The sequence below is a fragment of the Zonotrichia leucophrys genome, chromosome 1A (assembly GCF_028769735.1).
Source record: "Zonotrichia leucophrys gambelii isolate GWCS_2022_RI chromosome 1A, RI_Zleu_2.0, whole genome shotgun sequence".
Taxonomy (NCBI): domain Eukaryota; kingdom Metazoa; phylum Chordata; class Aves; order Passeriformes; family Passerellidae; genus Zonotrichia; species Zonotrichia leucophrys.
In genome coordinates this window covers 9,543,168-9,560,492 of record NC_088170.1, presented here as the reverse complement: position 1 = coordinate 9,560,492, position 17,325 = coordinate 9,543,168, and the positions used below count along the sequence as shown (strand labels likewise).

The following is a 17,325-nucleotide window of genomic DNA, read 5'->3' as shown; positions in this document are numbered from 1 at the left end:
TTATCTTACAGCATATAAAAATATATTGACACTTTCAGAATGACAGAAGCCTTAGCTGTCATTATTTCTGATAAGATTTAAATATACATTATTTGCATCTCTGAAAATTGTTATAAGCTGAAGCCAATGTTTACATGCTTATTTTAAATTGTCCTTGGGTCATAGAGAGCCCTCTGAATATAAGAGCAGTTCTTGTGAGGCCAGCAGGAGCATTTGAACAGCCACAACAACAAAACAGTTTTGTTTGGTGATTTAATAAGTTTTTTGTCCTAAGCTTTCAAAAGGCCTATGTAAACATCAAATTAGTTTGAGGTTTTTTTTTACTTTAGCTTGTGGGTTTTTTTTTAAATATTATTATTCATTTTAAGTTTTGACCTTGCAAATATTGAGATGTACAGAGCTTGCAATTAGGAGCTGTTGTTTTATTTCAGGCAAGTTATTTCTTCCCTGAAATCAAACTTCAAGTTATCAGCCACTGTAACTTCTAGTTATATCTTCTAGTTATCAGCCAGTTTTTACATAATTTACAGACCTGTAGGAAAGGCTCATTTCAATGTATGTTCAGTCCATGTTTGTCTGTAGTTTGATATTTCTGGCTATTTCTCCTAATAGATGGCAACATCTTTTATCCGGACCATAGAACTTGGAGGAAGAGACTCTGCATCTTCTTTGTATGATCCTTTAAGACCCCATGTAAAAGGGCTTTCCAGCTTTGTTAATTTTATTGACAAGCTGCAGGAAATTGTTGGTGAAATCTTAAATACAAGGTAATAGATTTTTGTCTTGGTGAGCCCCTCCTTTTCTTGTGCTTGAACAAAATTTTTAAATTAAGAGTAAATTTAAAAAAAAATTAATAACCTATTTGAAAATATAATTGAAAAACAATTGGGGTAAGCTTATGAATTTCTGAGGGGTTTTTTGTATTAAATTTTTATCAAATCTATGTATGTATGGTGGTTTGGTTACTTCCCTAGTTGTAAATGAAGTTACACACTTTCCAACTTGTGAGTCTGGTAAGTACATAAACTGATATGTGCTTTACTTCTTGCTGCTTAATTCCTTCCTTTTGGTCATTTCATTCTGTTTACCCTTCTGTAAAGGAGTCTTTATTGCTGCTAACAAATGACAGTGTTGGTTATTTAGCCTCTTCTGTCTTTCATTTTAGCTATATAAATGAAGCATAAGAATTATTTCTTAGGGAGCCTGTGGTGGAGTTGCTGATTTTGATTTGTGTTTGAAGAACTGAAGTTAGTGTTTTGGGCAGACTTATAAATCTGTGATTAATTAGAGAAGTGTAGATGTAATACAGGGGTTTGAATTGGTAAGTACTGGCATTCTTACAGGGAGAAGAGCTATCTTCTTAAGCTTCATAGAAATTAATAATTTTGTCATTTATAATCAGTAATTTTTCCATACAAAACTTTGGCAAATCAGCTATAATAGTTCTGTCCTTGATACTAAACAATCTTTTTTTTTCAAGTTTGAATTGAGTCTAATCCTCACAGTGGAAAACAAAATATTACAAGTAAGCATTATTTAAGTTAATGCTCAGTTTCCATTGAAGCTGGAAGTGGGAAGTATTTCTGAAGTTGTTTTGCAGTTTTGTCTTACTTTTTTATTCTGCTTTTTATTCTTTCATTTCAATATCCTGGATGCCAGAGACATACTGTCTGTGCTGGTGGTTAAAGAGAACTATTTGCTCAACATATAGTGTATGCTATTTTTCCTTTCTTTAAATCATATCTGGCACTGTATATTGATAAAAAATGAGAAATGGAAAAATATGTATATACATGAACTTTTTAGGATGAAAAGACTGTATCAGGTGAATACAGTTCAGAAAAGTGTAGCATAAAATGCTGTCTCTTGTTAATTACTCCTCTGTTTAAAAGAGAATGTTTAAATGTGAGAAAAATCATAGTGGGATAGTTGCTGGGAGTTATCAGCTTCTCACTGGGTGAATTCTCTAGAGCCTGGAAATGCTTTTTAGCACTTAGATATTTATTGTGTAGCTTTCCCTGCTGCACCTGCTGTGTCATTTATTGTAAATCTTGTTAAATTGGCTGTACACATTTAAGTATTGCTGTTTGTCTTGCTGACCAGGAGTGGAAGGTGGCTGTACTATGCTGTTTGTAGCACCTCTTGTACTCCCCATGGCCTTTGTGTCCTGGCAATGTAAAATATGTTTTTCATCTGTATCTATAGATGTTTTCAAGTGTTTGCTGTATCACATGGATGAGGACTGTCTGTGTGTCCTGCTTGTCGTGGGCCAGTTGTTGGGAGTTCCAGAGAATCCAGTTCTGTGCAAAAAAATTTCTCTAGTTCTGTTACTGCTGCAAAGTAAGGACCAGAGGGAGTAAAAAGGCAGCAATGCAGCAGAATCCTGAGTTACTTAATCTATAGAAACCCACTGAGAAATCCAAGGGCAAACTAGACAACCTGTCAGCAGCATTGCTCTTTGATGTGGAGGTTGGCCAACCTGCATTAACCAGGTCTCTGTATTGGCTATGCCACAAGAAAAATGCTGTGTTTTTTACTTAATTGTTAGAAATCTGTTATTTAGGTTTAATTCTGTTACAGTGGACATCTTATGAAACTTGTAATTGCACAAAATACAAAGTAGACAAATAAATGGTGGGTCACTGTGGGGATGCATGTTGAAAAGAGGCTTTCTTCATCTGCCTGATTCCTTTGCTTTGGGAATCTAGAAACCAAATTGAAGATCTTGGACAGTGGTGGGAAGTGCTTAAGAATATTTTGAACTTAGGAGATACTGTGCAACCAAGTATCTGCTAACCTATGGAGAGTAACAAAAAAGTGTTTCTCATCTCCCCATCATTCAGCTAAGAAAGTGAATGGTAGATTGGATGAACAAAGGGAAATCTGTCAAATAGAGTGGAAGTTTAATGAAACTATGATGGTTTGGTTCAAATATGGCACTCCTGATAGCAGGAGAAATGGAAAGACAAAATGAAATTTGGTAGTTTCAAGGTGTATTCACTGAAGCCAACATTCCTAAAAATCTCTGGCATGTTGAAACTGTTTGCCTCTCCTCATTCTCTAGATGTCTACTATTAGAAGACATCACTAATCTTTCAAGAATCAGTAGCATGAGTATTCGTAACGTTTGAGGTGCTGTGAAACTTGCAATGCTAAAACTTTATAGATTTGTGCATATAAGACTTGGGCAATGGAAAACTTGGATATTCTACTTTTTTACACCTGCTTCTTGACAAGGAGCATATCAGTGTTGTATTTGTCAGCGAAATGGATGATTATTATACACTTTAAGATCTGAAAACTCTTTCCTGCTGGTATAAATGAGAAGCTACACTTCTAATCCATCATTCTGGAAACCCTTTTTTTTAGAACTCCAGAAGAACTCCTGAAATGACTTTTCCCAAGTTTGTTTAAAAATCGTGACTTAAAATTGGAGGACAGAAGCTGTCATGCTGGTTACTGTGCTTGATGGTTGGTATGGGGGGATGTGTGTACATATACATACACGTTAAAATCCTCATTAATTTTGTAGAGCGGCAGAGTTGGGAGGTTGGCAGCATGTTTTCCCCTCAGCTGGGCGCTGCCCTCGGCGCAGGCAGCGGCCGCTGGGTGTCACCATCGCCCAGCTCACACCGGAGCCGGGGCCCGCTCGCCCCGGAGCGGCTCCGCATCCCGGGCCCGGCAGCCTCCGCAGCCCGCCGGAGCATCGCACAGCTCGCCTCCACCGTGAGGGTTTGTGCTCTCTGCTTCCCCTCGACAGGGAAAATGCTGTTCCTTATCTGCTTCCTTTGGGAAGGTGGTTGCATCTCGAGGTGCGGTAGTGTTCGGGGAGAGAAAACAAATTGAACTCTATCTAGGCTTGTGCTGAATGTTTGAGTTAATTGGACAGTGTTCACACAGCCCTGGAGGTTTGTGGTCTAAAGTTGCTGGAAAGTTGTGCAAGCATATGCAAAACATTGTATATAGGATTGCTTAAACTTAGGATTATAGAATAATTCAGGTTGGAAGGAACATCAGAAAGTTTTTGGTCCAACATCCCGCTCAAAGCAGGGTCAATTATGGAGTCAGCTCAGGTTAATCAGGGCTTTGTCCAGACAAGTTTTGTACTGTCTCTATCCTTGGAGGTTTTTAATCTCCCTTTTGGCAGCCTATTCCAACTGCTTTTGTCCTCACGGTGAAAAGTTGTGGGTTTTTTTTTTCTTATATTGAGTTGGGACCTCTCTTGTTTCAGTTTATGCCTATTGTCTTTTTTCACTGTCTGTCAACATGAGTCTGGCTCCATGTTCTTGCTTGCCACCCTGTAGGTATTGGAAAGCTGTTAGTAAATCCCCCTGAAGCCTTCTCTTCTGCAGCCTGAACAAGCTGTTCCCGAAGCTGCTTCACACAGGGCATGTCTGCCTGACCAGCTTGGCAGCCCTCTGCTGAACTTGCTCCAGTTTATCAGTGTCTTTCCTGGACTGGGGGCCCAAAACTGGACACAGTATTCTAAATTTGGTCCAACGAGTGCTGATTAGAGAGGGATAATCACATTCCTCAGACTACTGGCTACGCTACTGTTGACGCAGCCAAGGATACTGTAGGCCTTCTTTGCTGCCAAGGCATGCTCCTGGCTTGCAGCTTGCTTGCTGAACATGCACCAAGGTTTTTTACACAGAGCTGCTCCCCAGCCTATATCATTGCAAGGGGTTATTCCTTTCCAAGGCTTTGCATGTCTTGTTGAATTTCATATGGTTCCTGTCAGCCTGTTCCTCTTGTCTGTTCAGGTATGTCTTTGCGTGGCAGCTCTGCCCTCAAGAGCGTTGACTGTTCCATCCAATTTGGTGTCATCTGCAAACTTGATGAGCATGTAATTTTAGAGAGTCACTGCCAAAGATAATAGGAAAAAAACAGGTTTCAGGATAGGCTCTCATATTACTCCATTGTTACAATATGTTTGATACCTTCTGAGCATGATGATCCAACCAGTTGTTAACTCCTCTAATTGTCCATCCATCCAGAGTGTAACATCAATAGTCCTATGCTGAGAGTATTCTCTGACAGTATTGATAAACCTTGCTACAGTCGAGGGAAATGGCACCCACCATTCTCCCCTGGTCTGCAAATTCAGTCATTTTGTTAAAGGGAAAAACAGATTGGTCAGGCATAATTTACACTTGGTAACTGCATGTTTATAGTTACTGGCTACCACCTAATCCTTCATATGCTCAGATATGTGTTCTTAGAAGACTTTGCATTATTTTCTTGAGGAACAAAGTGAGTCTGATGAACTTGTGTTCTCCCAAGCTGTCCTTATGGGGTTTTTTAAGTGGTTTTTGTGTGGTTTTTTTTTTTTTTTGTTGGTTTTTTTGCAATTATTTTCTTTTCTCCATTTGTCACCCTGGTCACCCTGACTTTTCAAAGATGATATAAAGTTCTCTTGTGAGGGCATTTGCCAGTTCTATTAAGGCTGTTGGGTGCAGTCCATTTGGTTCAATGTTCTTGAACATAGTACTGTCAAGTGAAGTCTGATTTGTTCTTTTTCCAGTGCTGGCAGCTCTTTTCTGAAAAAATTTCTCTAATCAGAGTATTGGTAAAGACTGAGGTGAAGAAGGCACAGAGTACTTCTGTTTTATCTGTGCCCACAGTTGCAAAATCTGCCTTTCAGCAAAGGTCCCTCATTTTCTTTGTTCAGCAGGTGAAGCTCCTTTATCATTCCTTGTAATTGTCAACTCCAGCTAAGCTTTGGTTTTCCTGATAAAATCCCTAAATGCCCAGGTGATGTTTCTAGATCATTTATCATATGTCCCTTCTTCACCATTCTTTGTGAAGCCCTTTTGCATTCAAGCTCTGTCATCAGTTCACTGTTTAGCCAAGCTGTCTGCTGATATTTCTGCATATTTTCCTAAGTGTTGTGATGGAATGGTCCTGTGCTCGTAATATTATTATAGTATAATATAATTTATGTTATTATGATTAATAACAGCTTGCCTGAGCGCCTTTGCCTTTTAGAACTTTCTCACAGGGAATTCAATGGCTGCTCATCAAGACTTATTCTAGGAAGAAAACTGTTTACTTTTATAGCAACTTTGTCACCAGACTTGGGTAGCAAAGCTTGGGATGGAGAATATGAAGAGTCGCTCTAATTTCTTCCAACGAGCTGAACGAGAAATTTTAGCCAATGCAGCAAAAGTAGCAGCAGCAAGATGGAAAAATACTCTGCAACAGGTTTCTTTTTTTGCTGTGTTTTTGTTATAGATATAATGATCTGTGAAGCTCCAAAGGCTCTAAGGAAGAGTCCTCACTTAATTTTGATATCTGTTGGAAAATTAGATTAATAATCATACATACATTTTTGGAAGTGGAATTTTTAAGTACTGTGAGTGCTTTGATATAGTTTTTTCCTTTACAGATACATTTAAAATCTATGATTTTATGTTGATAAACATAAAATCATATTTGTGATAGGATTTTATTGTTGAAATTTTGAAATCTAAATGAACATGAACTACTAATTTTTAAAAAAATTATGCTTATAAGAAATAAGCCTTTAGATTTGCTTTAAAAGCACAGTTAGTGCTCCTTTAGAAACATTTGTATAGTATTTCTTCCTAGACACATTTTGTCCCATTCTTCTACCTAGGTAGATGGAGCTCTAGTTGGTATCTTGCTGCTTTGTGTTTGAGAATGGAATTACTGCTGTTCTCTTTCTATAGCTCTAAATTAAAAAATTGGAGAACTGAGCAGTTGCTGTCAAGTTCTAAAGCATCTTTTAAATCCGTAACAAAGGAAAAAGGCTGTGATCTCCTCCAACCCTGTGATTACTGGGTGTTTGTGATTTCTTTTAAGACACTTGTTCCCACTACCTAAATCAGATTGCTGTGTATATGTTATCTAGTTTTTACCTGTGTTGAAGTTGAAATGAATGAATAACAATGTTGACCTTAGTATAATAGAATTTTGAAATATTCTTTTCTGTTCTTGGAATAGACTTCAGGACTCTGCTTTTTATCAGGTTTTGAATATTGTCCATATCCTCAACATTTTTTTCCTTGTTTTTGCTATTTTAATCTTTTCCAAAAAAGATGTATTTTCAAAAAGTAAATAAAAGTGCTCCTGCATCATAACTTTTCACACTAAGGCCTGAGTTCTGGAGGGAGAGCTCTTGCCATTGTAATTTAGATTTTTGGTCAGCAGAGGAGCTTGTTTATATGACAAGCTCAGTAAGAACAAAATAGACAAAGTGTGCTATTAGTTTCTTATAAATTAGTTACTTCTACATAAGGAAAGATGGTTTGATAAGAAAAATGAGATAGAGAAAGGTAAGGTTGAGACTCAGATAATGTAAGGCAAAAAGGGTTCTAGGGGGCACAAGAAATGTCAATATTTTTGGTAGAAGAAACCAGTGACACAAGATCAGATTTGCCAGTGCCTGTGTAACAAGTGGCGTTTTTACACTGCACTATTTTTTTAAACTCTTTAGAAGCCCTGGTGCAAATAATGGATTTTTAACATATGATTCATTATATCTATGTGTAGACATTTTTTGTTCTCTAGCTATGAGATAGGTGAATTCTGCTTGAGCTGTCTACTGTTTTAGTGCTCAAAAAGCTGAAGAAGGTAAGCCACTCCTGTCAGTTGGTCAAAAATAGTTGTGAATTTTCATGCTATGCTAATGGTCACATTTGAACTTGACTGGATGCATTCATTTGACAACTGCCACTGTACTACTGACTTGAGGCATCTGTGTTTAAACATTCTGTTGGATGGTGGAAGGTGGTTGCTTCTAAAGTATTTGGGTTTTTCTTCCATTTATAATAACACTGATGAATTTCCTTTGGTTATTTTTATAATAGAAAAAGAATTTGATTTTCTGGTTGAGTTTTCTTTCAGTTCATACCTTTTGAACAAAGAAATGTTGCATGTGACTTTGAACAGAATCATATTACTAGCTCTTAAGAAAATGCTCTTTTACAACCTCTGCCATAGTGGCAACTGATGACTGGATTTGATGAGAGTCCTCCTTCAGTTTAGACTGTGGATGGGATGATACTGAAGCACTTTATCCTAGAGTAGCTTATCTCAGTAACCTGTGATCTGAATGGAACATCACAAAAAACATTTTGGCAGGAGCACTGACTAGAAGGGATAAGGTCTTTCCAATTGCCTTAGACAAATGGCATTGCTTTGTTTAATATATCAAGTTCATTCTTGAATTCAAATAATTTTTTTCCTTCTCTGTCAGAATTAAAAAGAACAAAAGTTCTCTTTCTGCTGTAAAAATTATCTTAAGAGATGCCATGTAATTCCATATTTAAAACAAACCTTTGGGGTCCTTCTAGCTGTTAGGAGCTGCGAAGTGGATAGCAGTTTCCAACTTTATTTCATTCCTATAAAAATTTTTTTATATCAGTTATTTTAAAGTTCATTCAAGTTCAACTGTTCTTCTGAGTAATATAAATCTATGAAAGAGTAATAACAGAGCAATCTATAATAGGGTGTTATCTTTGTAAAATGAACAAAATCCCAAACACCCCAGGTGCTTTTTTACCACATTGTCCTTTTATCATCATCCTTTTAATCTTTTTGAACCTCACTAGAAATGGATCTAATAACTAGATTCAGCATTTTATAGTTATATCTATATGAATATATATATATAAACATATATGTGTCTAATGACACAACACAACTTGTGTTCTGGTGTAAATTGGCATAATCTGTGGCAGGGCATTTCGGTGCTAATCCACACACATTGAATCAGCCTTTCATGTCTTGGCCCGTTGATATAAATTCTAGTTGAAGTATAAATAAACTTTTCCTTGCTCCAGTTAGTACTCTGTATATCTGATAGGAGACTGGAGCTCTTTTCTGGAAAAGAAGGACTATGGGGAGAAGAAGAGATTAAATGAACTTTGTTTCTACTAGCCAATATCTTTAGTTGGCATTGGGCAATAGAGGCAAAAAAATAAACAAAATATTTTTGTGAAAGGTTATTTTTTCCCATTGAAAATCTATGAATCTATAATTGAGTTACATGCAGAGCAAAGCATTTAAATTAAGGGCATGCTTATGTTAATTAACTGTGCTAGTGCCCAGTACTAGTTGTATAATAATATTTTTTTCTTCCAGGATACATATGGGTATAAATGTATACCCATGGAATATGGGTAATGTGGAAATGATAAATTTATTACTTATTTACAAGTATGTTCAACAGATCTGTAGACAGATAACTGAACCAGATTTTAACAGGGAATTTAAGTCAATCCCTTCACCTGCTCATTTGTCTTGAAGTTCTAAGTTTAGTTCTCATTTAATACTTTTCTCATTTGAGGATATGATTTTGGAAAATATAAGTTTAGGATTGAGGGAAACAGATCAGTCTGGCAAGAATCATCAGGAGACTTGGCTGCAGTTCCTATATGCATCTCTGAAACAGAGCTCTTCTTCAACATTTCTCTCCCCTTACCTCTTGACAACTAGAAGTGGATTTTTTTCCCTCCCTTTGATCTTTTAATTCTTTTGTGGTTGAATTGTGGGGTTTGGAGAAGTGGTACAATAGATTTTTTAATATTTTTTAAACTGTCGTTTCCAAGATCTGGATGGGTCTTGACATGCCTACAGAGAGACTGGACATGGTGATTTTTCTTCTGGCCAAGTGCATACACAGAGCTTAAATTTCTTCAAAGCATAAGTTTTTCTGTTTAATGAAGCCTGCAAATCTAATGTGAATTGTATAATCTTTAGTCTGTAAAAGCTGAAGTTGAGAATTGTGTGGGAATATTTGTTTTTTTCCTGTTAAAAAAACCCAACAACAATTCCCCCCAAAAGTTTCATGTTAATGTCAGGTTTTTCAAGTTTTTAGAGAAGTCTTTTTCAGCCAGAATAAGCCAAAACAGTAAGATCTCTGGCTCAGTTCCCTCCATGTATTTTAAGTGGAAACAATATAAACAAACTATTTTTCCTCTGACTCAATTCCTATTTTTATCTACTTCTGCCCAATTATTTTGTATTTTATATGAATGTAGACATGAAGAGTTTCGTTTGATGAAAGTTCTCCCAACTGGAATTCTAAAATTTCTCTTCAGAATGTCATGTGTACAAAATAAATCTTCATTTGCAGTTGCAAGTTCCCCTTTTTGGGCAAATTGGCAGGAGCATGAAGGAAACCAGTAAGGATGGAGGAAGCTGAAAATGGAGTCATGTCACTCTTGGTTATATGGCCTGAAGTAATGAAGCCATTGCTTTGGGGTATTGACAGAACTGTTTGAAGTATCATAAATGTATTAATGTACATAAATGTACTAAAAATTCTACTGTAGGTGCCAATAACAGCTCAAAACAGCTCATTTCTGCTTTGATGTGAACTGCAAACCTTATTTAGGAAAAAAAAAACCTTTGGGGAAGAGATGCATTATTATATAGGAGAGCTGAGTGGTTCTTGTAATGCTTTATTTTCTTTGCCCAAGACAAAGCAATGGTAGAACATACATAGTGTTTTGTTTAGGTACTGGAAAAAATTGTTAAGCTTTTAACTCAAGGAGCTTATTCTCTTTTTCACAAAATCTTAATTAAAGTGGTAAGACACATGTGCTGAAGAAAGAGATTAATGGAGTGTGTCTTTATCACTAATAGGGAAGTTCATGTCGTCTAATCACTGTCTATTTAAATAAAACTGAAAGAAGATTGGGATTTTGAAGCACCTTCACAAAGCACAGAAACTCAAATATAATGGGATATTAAACAGGAATGCATATTTGAGTGAAAAATTTTGTTTACACTTAACAGTTTGAGCAAAACTGTACATACAGGTTTAAAGAAAGTACTTTTCTTTGAACCTCTAAGGAGGATCATTAGTTTTGTATTGCAGCTCAGAGTATTACTAAATGCTGAATTCATTACCTTATAATTATTTTTTTTTAGCAAACTATTGTGTTGGACAATACATCTATGCTGCTGTTTGATTTGCAAGATCAAAGCTGCTCTCTGTGATGAGCAGGGAAGGCTGGCAACGTTCAGCATTTATAGGTGTACTCAAGTGTTGCCAAGATTAATGTAGAGATGACCCTGTGCCTATTTTCAGAATTGCAGGGGGGCGAATTCTGTCAACAGTGAAGATGCATTTGATAAAAGGCCGAAGCAATGGGGATCCTTTCTGTCAGGCAGTAGAGGAAGCTGTACAAGACTTGGATTTGAAGATTAAAAATATTATCGATTCACAACAGGAAACCTCGACTGCTAGCACTACTGGAGTCAGTCCAGCACGGGTAATGGGACTTCTTTTGTTCTTTTTGCTGTTGAGCTTTATAAGAAACCAAAAATCTTTTGCCTGGGGTTTTTTTTTTTTTTTCTTTTTACATTTTTAAAAGACTATCTATAGAGTATAATCTTTTTCTTAACTGTATAAAAGTAGTCATTTTCTCTACACTGTGATTTTGAAAGACTTATACTTGAGGATTACACTGTGGATATCAAAGAACTGATTTACATAAACGAAATTTCTTACCTTAAAATTGCAAGTAAAATACTCTTCAAAGCTTAATTTGGTTGTGCAGTTATTATAAATTTAGATACTTAGAAGTGTCAGATTTGCCAATAATTTCAAAGCAGTAAGTCTATAACAAATTTCCAAACAAAAGAACCTCATGAAAGTAGAATTAAGATTTGAGAACGTGTATCAGTAATTTTTATAAAAATACACAGTTTTTAATTAGCACAGCATGAAGTATTTCAAAGGGTAAGGCCTTCAAAGTGTAAGGTTAAATATGTAAGAAATCTAAAGCATGGTAGAATGTGGAGTGGGAAGGGAATTAAAGCCCCAAACAATGATGTGTAAGCTTTTCTCTTTTAGTGTTTCAAGACAGCAATGAAACTATTAATGACTTTGTTTTCATGGAAGGAATCAGGATATTTAAAGTTCTGTAAGTAAGGTGTTAAAGGCATAATACAAGATTTCTATTTGTGGTTCATGTACAGTGAATCTACTCAGGTTTAGATTATTATCTTTTTGTGATGAAAAAATCAACCAACTTTTATTATTTTATTTTACATAATTGATGTATAAGGTTTCTAATGTCATTTGTTTTTCTAGCAAATTAAAAAAAATTATAGACACCTTCAATGTGTTTAGAATTGTTAGGATGCTTTGTTTTGTGAAGTCATTGGATTTATGCCGTGGTAGCAAAAGATTTTTAACAAATTTTAATCAAACCTTCAGTATCCTTTTTCTTTTTTAAGACAGGTAAAACCAGCCAGACCCTATTGGCTAGTTAATTTGGTTTAAATGTGTGTTTCCACTGAGTAGGTTGGATATATATTTCATCCTCATTTTCCTCTTTGCTATGAATATTTATTCAGTGTATTGCTGTGTTTTTCTTTCATGCCCTTCTATTTGTTTCTCTTTCCCGTATGAGAAAATTATAACTATCATCAGGTCTGTCTTTATTTAGCTACTTGTGTTACCAACAAAATTTAAAAAAAATCATGTAGATCATTATAAGCCAGGTAAAAGCATTTTATTAAAACTTCATTCTTCAGAGAAATGCACTGTTGCTTTTCCAAAATATTTATTTCTTACTGTTCTCCAGAAATTCATAGTCTGATGACTCTATAGGAATGTTTAGCAGATCCTTGTTGAGGCAGAAGATGGCAAAGATGGTTGTATCCTGATGATGTGGGGAGGGCCTGCAGTGGAGAAGTTCATGAAGGGCTGAATCCCCAGAGAGGTATTCCACATAGAGGAGAAGAGGAAGAGTCTGAGGAAGAAGCAGCAGAAAAGACCAAGTGTTAGAAACTGGCTGCAATCCTCATTCCCCATCCCCCTGTGCCATTTGAGGGAAGGAGTTAGAAAAGTTAAGAGTGAAGTTGAGTCTGGGAAGAAGAAAGGGATCCCATTATGATTAAATGTCAATAAATTAGATTAATTTCATAAAGTCAAATCTCTTTTGTTTATGATTTGTAAGTGAACAATCTGTCCTCATCTTACTTCCATTGGATGTTTTCAAGAGTTTTTCACTTCCTATTCTGTTTAGGAGGAGGAAGGATAGAGCAGCTTGGTGAGCACCTGGCAGCTAACCAGGGTCAGCCAGCGCAGTCCTTTGTGGGGCCTGAGGAATTAGAAATAAGGACAGTAGTTGAGAGAGGTAATGGGCAAATGTGGATTGAACATTGGTAGAGAACAGAATAACTGTGGGGAGACTTATTTTTTTGTAATTGTGGAGGGATGAGGGGTAGCATGTGTGTAAATTGTTTGCCTTTGTCAGCATCGTGTTTGTTATTTTGGTGTGGGGAGTTCTTTTTGTTGATTTAAGTGAAGTCTGTGAAAATTGTGACGAATTTCTGTTTTAACAATTGTCCTTAAGCATATGATTCAGAGAGCTGAAGAGTAAAAAACGGAGCTTAGACAAATGCTAAGATAGTGATACCAAATGGCATACCACACCAAGTGGAACTTGGTGTGGAGAAACCACTTGGTGTGGATATTACTAAACATATGGAGGGGCAGGTTACCTTTTGTAATGAAGAGAGAAAGCAAAATTTAGAAAGTCCAATAAGTTTTCCAAATTAATTCAAACTCTATTAGAAGTTAGAGCATCTGTATTGTTCTATTAAGATCTCGGGATAGCAAAGATTAATGCTTTGTTCTGATTCTTACATAGAACTTGGGGGTTTTGTTTTAATTTCACTTAATAAGAAATCCCCCTGATGCTGTAGTTTTTCAGAAAAAATGATCTATACTCAATTAAAGTTGGTTTGATAGGATGTTAGACTGTTTTTCTTATGCCAGAGATTAAATAATTTCTTTGAGTGCAAATTTAAAATACGATCTTAAGTGTAGAGGTGAAAATTATGCCTCCACTAGCTCCTGGTAAAGCTGCTTCCTCATAAAATGTACCTGAAAAGTGTAACTTTGTTAGAAAAATATTTGCATTTCTCCTGGCAGTGGCAATTTTCTTCCATCATTGCTCAGTTTTCCTCCAAATACCTGGATTATAAGAATCTAGAGCTCCAGGAGAAGTTATTACTTTATGCAGCAGGAAGCGCTATTTTGTGTTGAAGACTGCACAAGTGATTAATAGGAATTATGATTTATTTCTTCCTAAGAAAATTACTACTGGAATCTGGCTGTAACTGTGTTATTTAAAAAAATAATTTGATTCATGATTAGACTCATTTATAAGCATGATTTCTTTTTGTCTTACTGAGATCTTTTTGTTGTCTTACCTAGAATTCTTATTTTGCCTTGGACTTTTATCCATGGTTAGTATAGAGTGAGCCTCTGGTGTTGTAGTACTTGAGATTTCTGAAATTTATTTCTAAAGATTTTTTTTTCTTTGTGTATCATCAGTCAAGATGATGCCAAATTTGTACTTCTTTCATTAAGACAAATTCACAATGGCACACGTGACATTTAATAAAAATCTGTTATGGTGATGTAATGACTGAAGAGGTTCAGAATACATTTTGAGGAAATGAAATGGTACTGAAATAGGCCAATTCTGTAAAGCCAAGTAACATCCATTTCTGTAATTCCTATTTCTAGCTATTGATTATAACTTATAGTAGCTGACTGACATGTGTTGCTATGGTTTCTTGAAAGTTACATACACTAATTGATGTAATCAAATAGAGAGAAAAATAGAATTTGATCTTTTCAAGACTGTGTTTAAAAGCAGTTAACTGATTAGATAAATGCAGTTCATTGCTTGTCTTGCCCTTCAGAATAAAGTCAGAGTATTCAGTGTTTCTGTGTATTAGTGAATAAGAGAGCCTATAGTTTTTAAATAACTACCACTGTGTATTAAGCCCTAAATTTCTCTGTGGAAATCCTAGTACCTTTAAAGAAAAATATAGCAACTTTCAAGATATTTTAAGTCCCACAGTGGCTATGGATTTCTCCATCTGTACTGCTGACTGTTGCATTGAGCACTTCCAGATGCGGATTGGGTTTTTCTGTAAGGAATTCTTCTAGTGGAAAATTATGGGGAATTCACCCAAACAACAGGAAATTGTGCCACGTACCTCTATTGTCAAATCTTGATGGAAATCTCGCTTTTAACCAACTGCTTTAGCAGATTGTTAGTCAGAGTGGTTGGACTTCACCAAGATGTGTTTGTGTACCAGAAAATAGGAGGTTCATTTCTGCTGCACAGTTTCATCATAGATTTATATATTTTTGTGTGACTTACTCATAAGTGCATACATGTAGCTGTCAGTGATCTAAACTTCACTAACTACTTGGGATGAGAAAAATTTTCCCATGGAGAAATTCTGCATAAATTCCACTTACTGTAAAAGGGAAGGAGGGGATTCTCACACCTTATGCTGATGTAGATTGATTTTGGAGCTGAGCTATTGGTCTGGCTTGATGAACTTTGCTGTTTTATGTTCCTTTTTTGTTTACTTACAGCCAAAATTACATTCCATAAATCATGGCACTGCTTATTGTGGCAGGGATACTATAAAAGTCTTGCTAGTTCTTCTGGATGAAGAAGCTGTCAGTCCTCCTACCCAGAACAAAGCAGACCTGTTGTGTGACAATGAAAACTTAAATTTGTGTGGCATCACCTCTGTTTTGACACTCTTCAGGTAAGTATTAGGAGGTTTCTTTTGTTGTGTTATTTTGTTTGTGCTTTTTTTTAAGGATCTGAGTCTGACAAAGCATTGATGTTACTTACACGAAGCAAATAACCAACATGCAGTCTGCTGTGAGATTAGGTGTAAAGGGAAAGCAATTTTAGAACAGTTTTGAGTTTTCAAAAGTTTTCTGAATCTTCATTAGTATTTTCTGTATTTTCAAGATACTTTTGTAACATGGATTTTTTGATATAGTGCATTTCTGGGCTGCACAAACTCTATGAAGGATGCTCAAACCTATTTCTGTGGGCACTGACATAGAAACTCACCTATCCATGCATCCTGAGGAATCATCAGCTGTTGAAAAAACAGGATGCTGAGAATTGGGTTACAAAGAATTATTGGTTACAAAGAGGAGTCATGAACCAGAACAATGGTGTAGACAGTAACATGATGAAGCTATTTTGAAGCTACGTATTTTGGCAATTAAGATAGGAGAACCATTGCAAGGATGGCAGAAATTTTGCACCAGAGACAACTAGAAATAAATAAAATAAAGAACAAGATAAACTAAATTTTATTTGTGAAAAATTGGACAAAATGAGCTAGATAAATAGTGAATTATTGTTGAAGAACCTGTGCTCATATACACATTGATGTGCCATGACCTTAAACAGAGAAGTAATTACTTACAAATGCACAGATTAGTTCCTATTTCAAGACCAAAAAATTTCCCTTTATATGCATCATTAATTTTTTTCATTTTAGGCATCAAGTTTTTTCCTTGATGTATATAACTACTTACATAATGATGTGTAAGAGAGTGGAAACATTTTGTGTGAAATATGTGGAAAACTATATTGCATGTCAACCAGATGCTATTCAGGAGGATGGAAGTGGAATGGTGGCTTACAAGATCATCACTAGCATTACAAATAATAATAATAATACTGTGTCTGCAGAGCTTCAATATTGGAAACACACTGCAAAATGAGTACCAGAAACTGGAACTATAGGTTTGCTTTCTTTGTGCTCTTTTGAGGTGTCACAGTGTATGTTGTTCCTTAAGAAAGCAGAAAATTAGGTAAAGCTTGGAGAGTAAAGGTATTTGCCTTTCTGTTTCTGAGGAACTTTGCATGGCAACAGTTTTTATTTATTAATTGCTTTTACATATCCTAAATACTTTTCTTTTTAATATAGATCTCCAGCACAATCCAGTGGCTCTTCTCCAAAACCTCTCAGACAACGTATTCTGAAATCTATGGATGAAAAAGTAATTAAGGTACTCTGTAGGAATTGCTATGCAAATCTAGAGGCATTGTAATAATAGTGATAAAATAATAGTAGCAGTGTTACAATTCAGCCAGGTTTCTGAGATTTTCATCCCACAGCTAAAGAAATGTAATTGTGATGAGCCTGTGGAAATGGCCCAACTACAGCAGTATTGTAATGTGAATAGAAATATCTAAAGCTCCAGAAGAGAGAGGCTTTAAACTTAGAAGTACTTCTTAATCACGATTTCTTAGTGAAGGTGTACTGAATTAATCTCTCTTCATTTACCAATCTGTGTATTTCAGGACCATAGAAATAAACCAAGCTATCTGAAAACAGAGATTAAACTGAATACAGGCACCTGATTTTAGTTCTGATGAAATAGACATTGAAAAAGTGTAATAGTGATGGTTTCATTGCTTTTTTTCTTTGGATGCTTTTTATTTGTACCACTCTGAGGACATTTCTATAACATTGCTTTGTGAACAGTAAAATAAA

The 17,325-nt window shown here is 35.8% G+C and overlaps 1 protein-coding gene across 3 annotated transcripts in view; it reads left to right on the top strand.

Annotated features, from left to right (window-relative positions):
* Positions 1–17,325, top strand: part of PARPBP (PARP1 binding protein) — a 38,062-nt gene that overhangs the window by 10,841 nt on the left and 9,896 nt on the right. For all 3 annotated transcript variants that reach the window (XM_064737137.1, XM_064737146.1, XM_064737128.1), the window contains exons 6-9: positions 613–767; positions 11,063–11,246; positions 15,389–15,567; positions 16,756–16,837. In XM_064737137.1, coding sequence (XP_064593207.1) covers positions 613–767; positions 11,063–11,246; positions 15,389–15,567; positions 16,756–16,837 — 600 coding nt within the window. The remainder of the gene's footprint in view (positions 1–612; positions 768–11,062; positions 11,247–15,388; positions 15,568–16,755; positions 16,838–17,325) is intronic.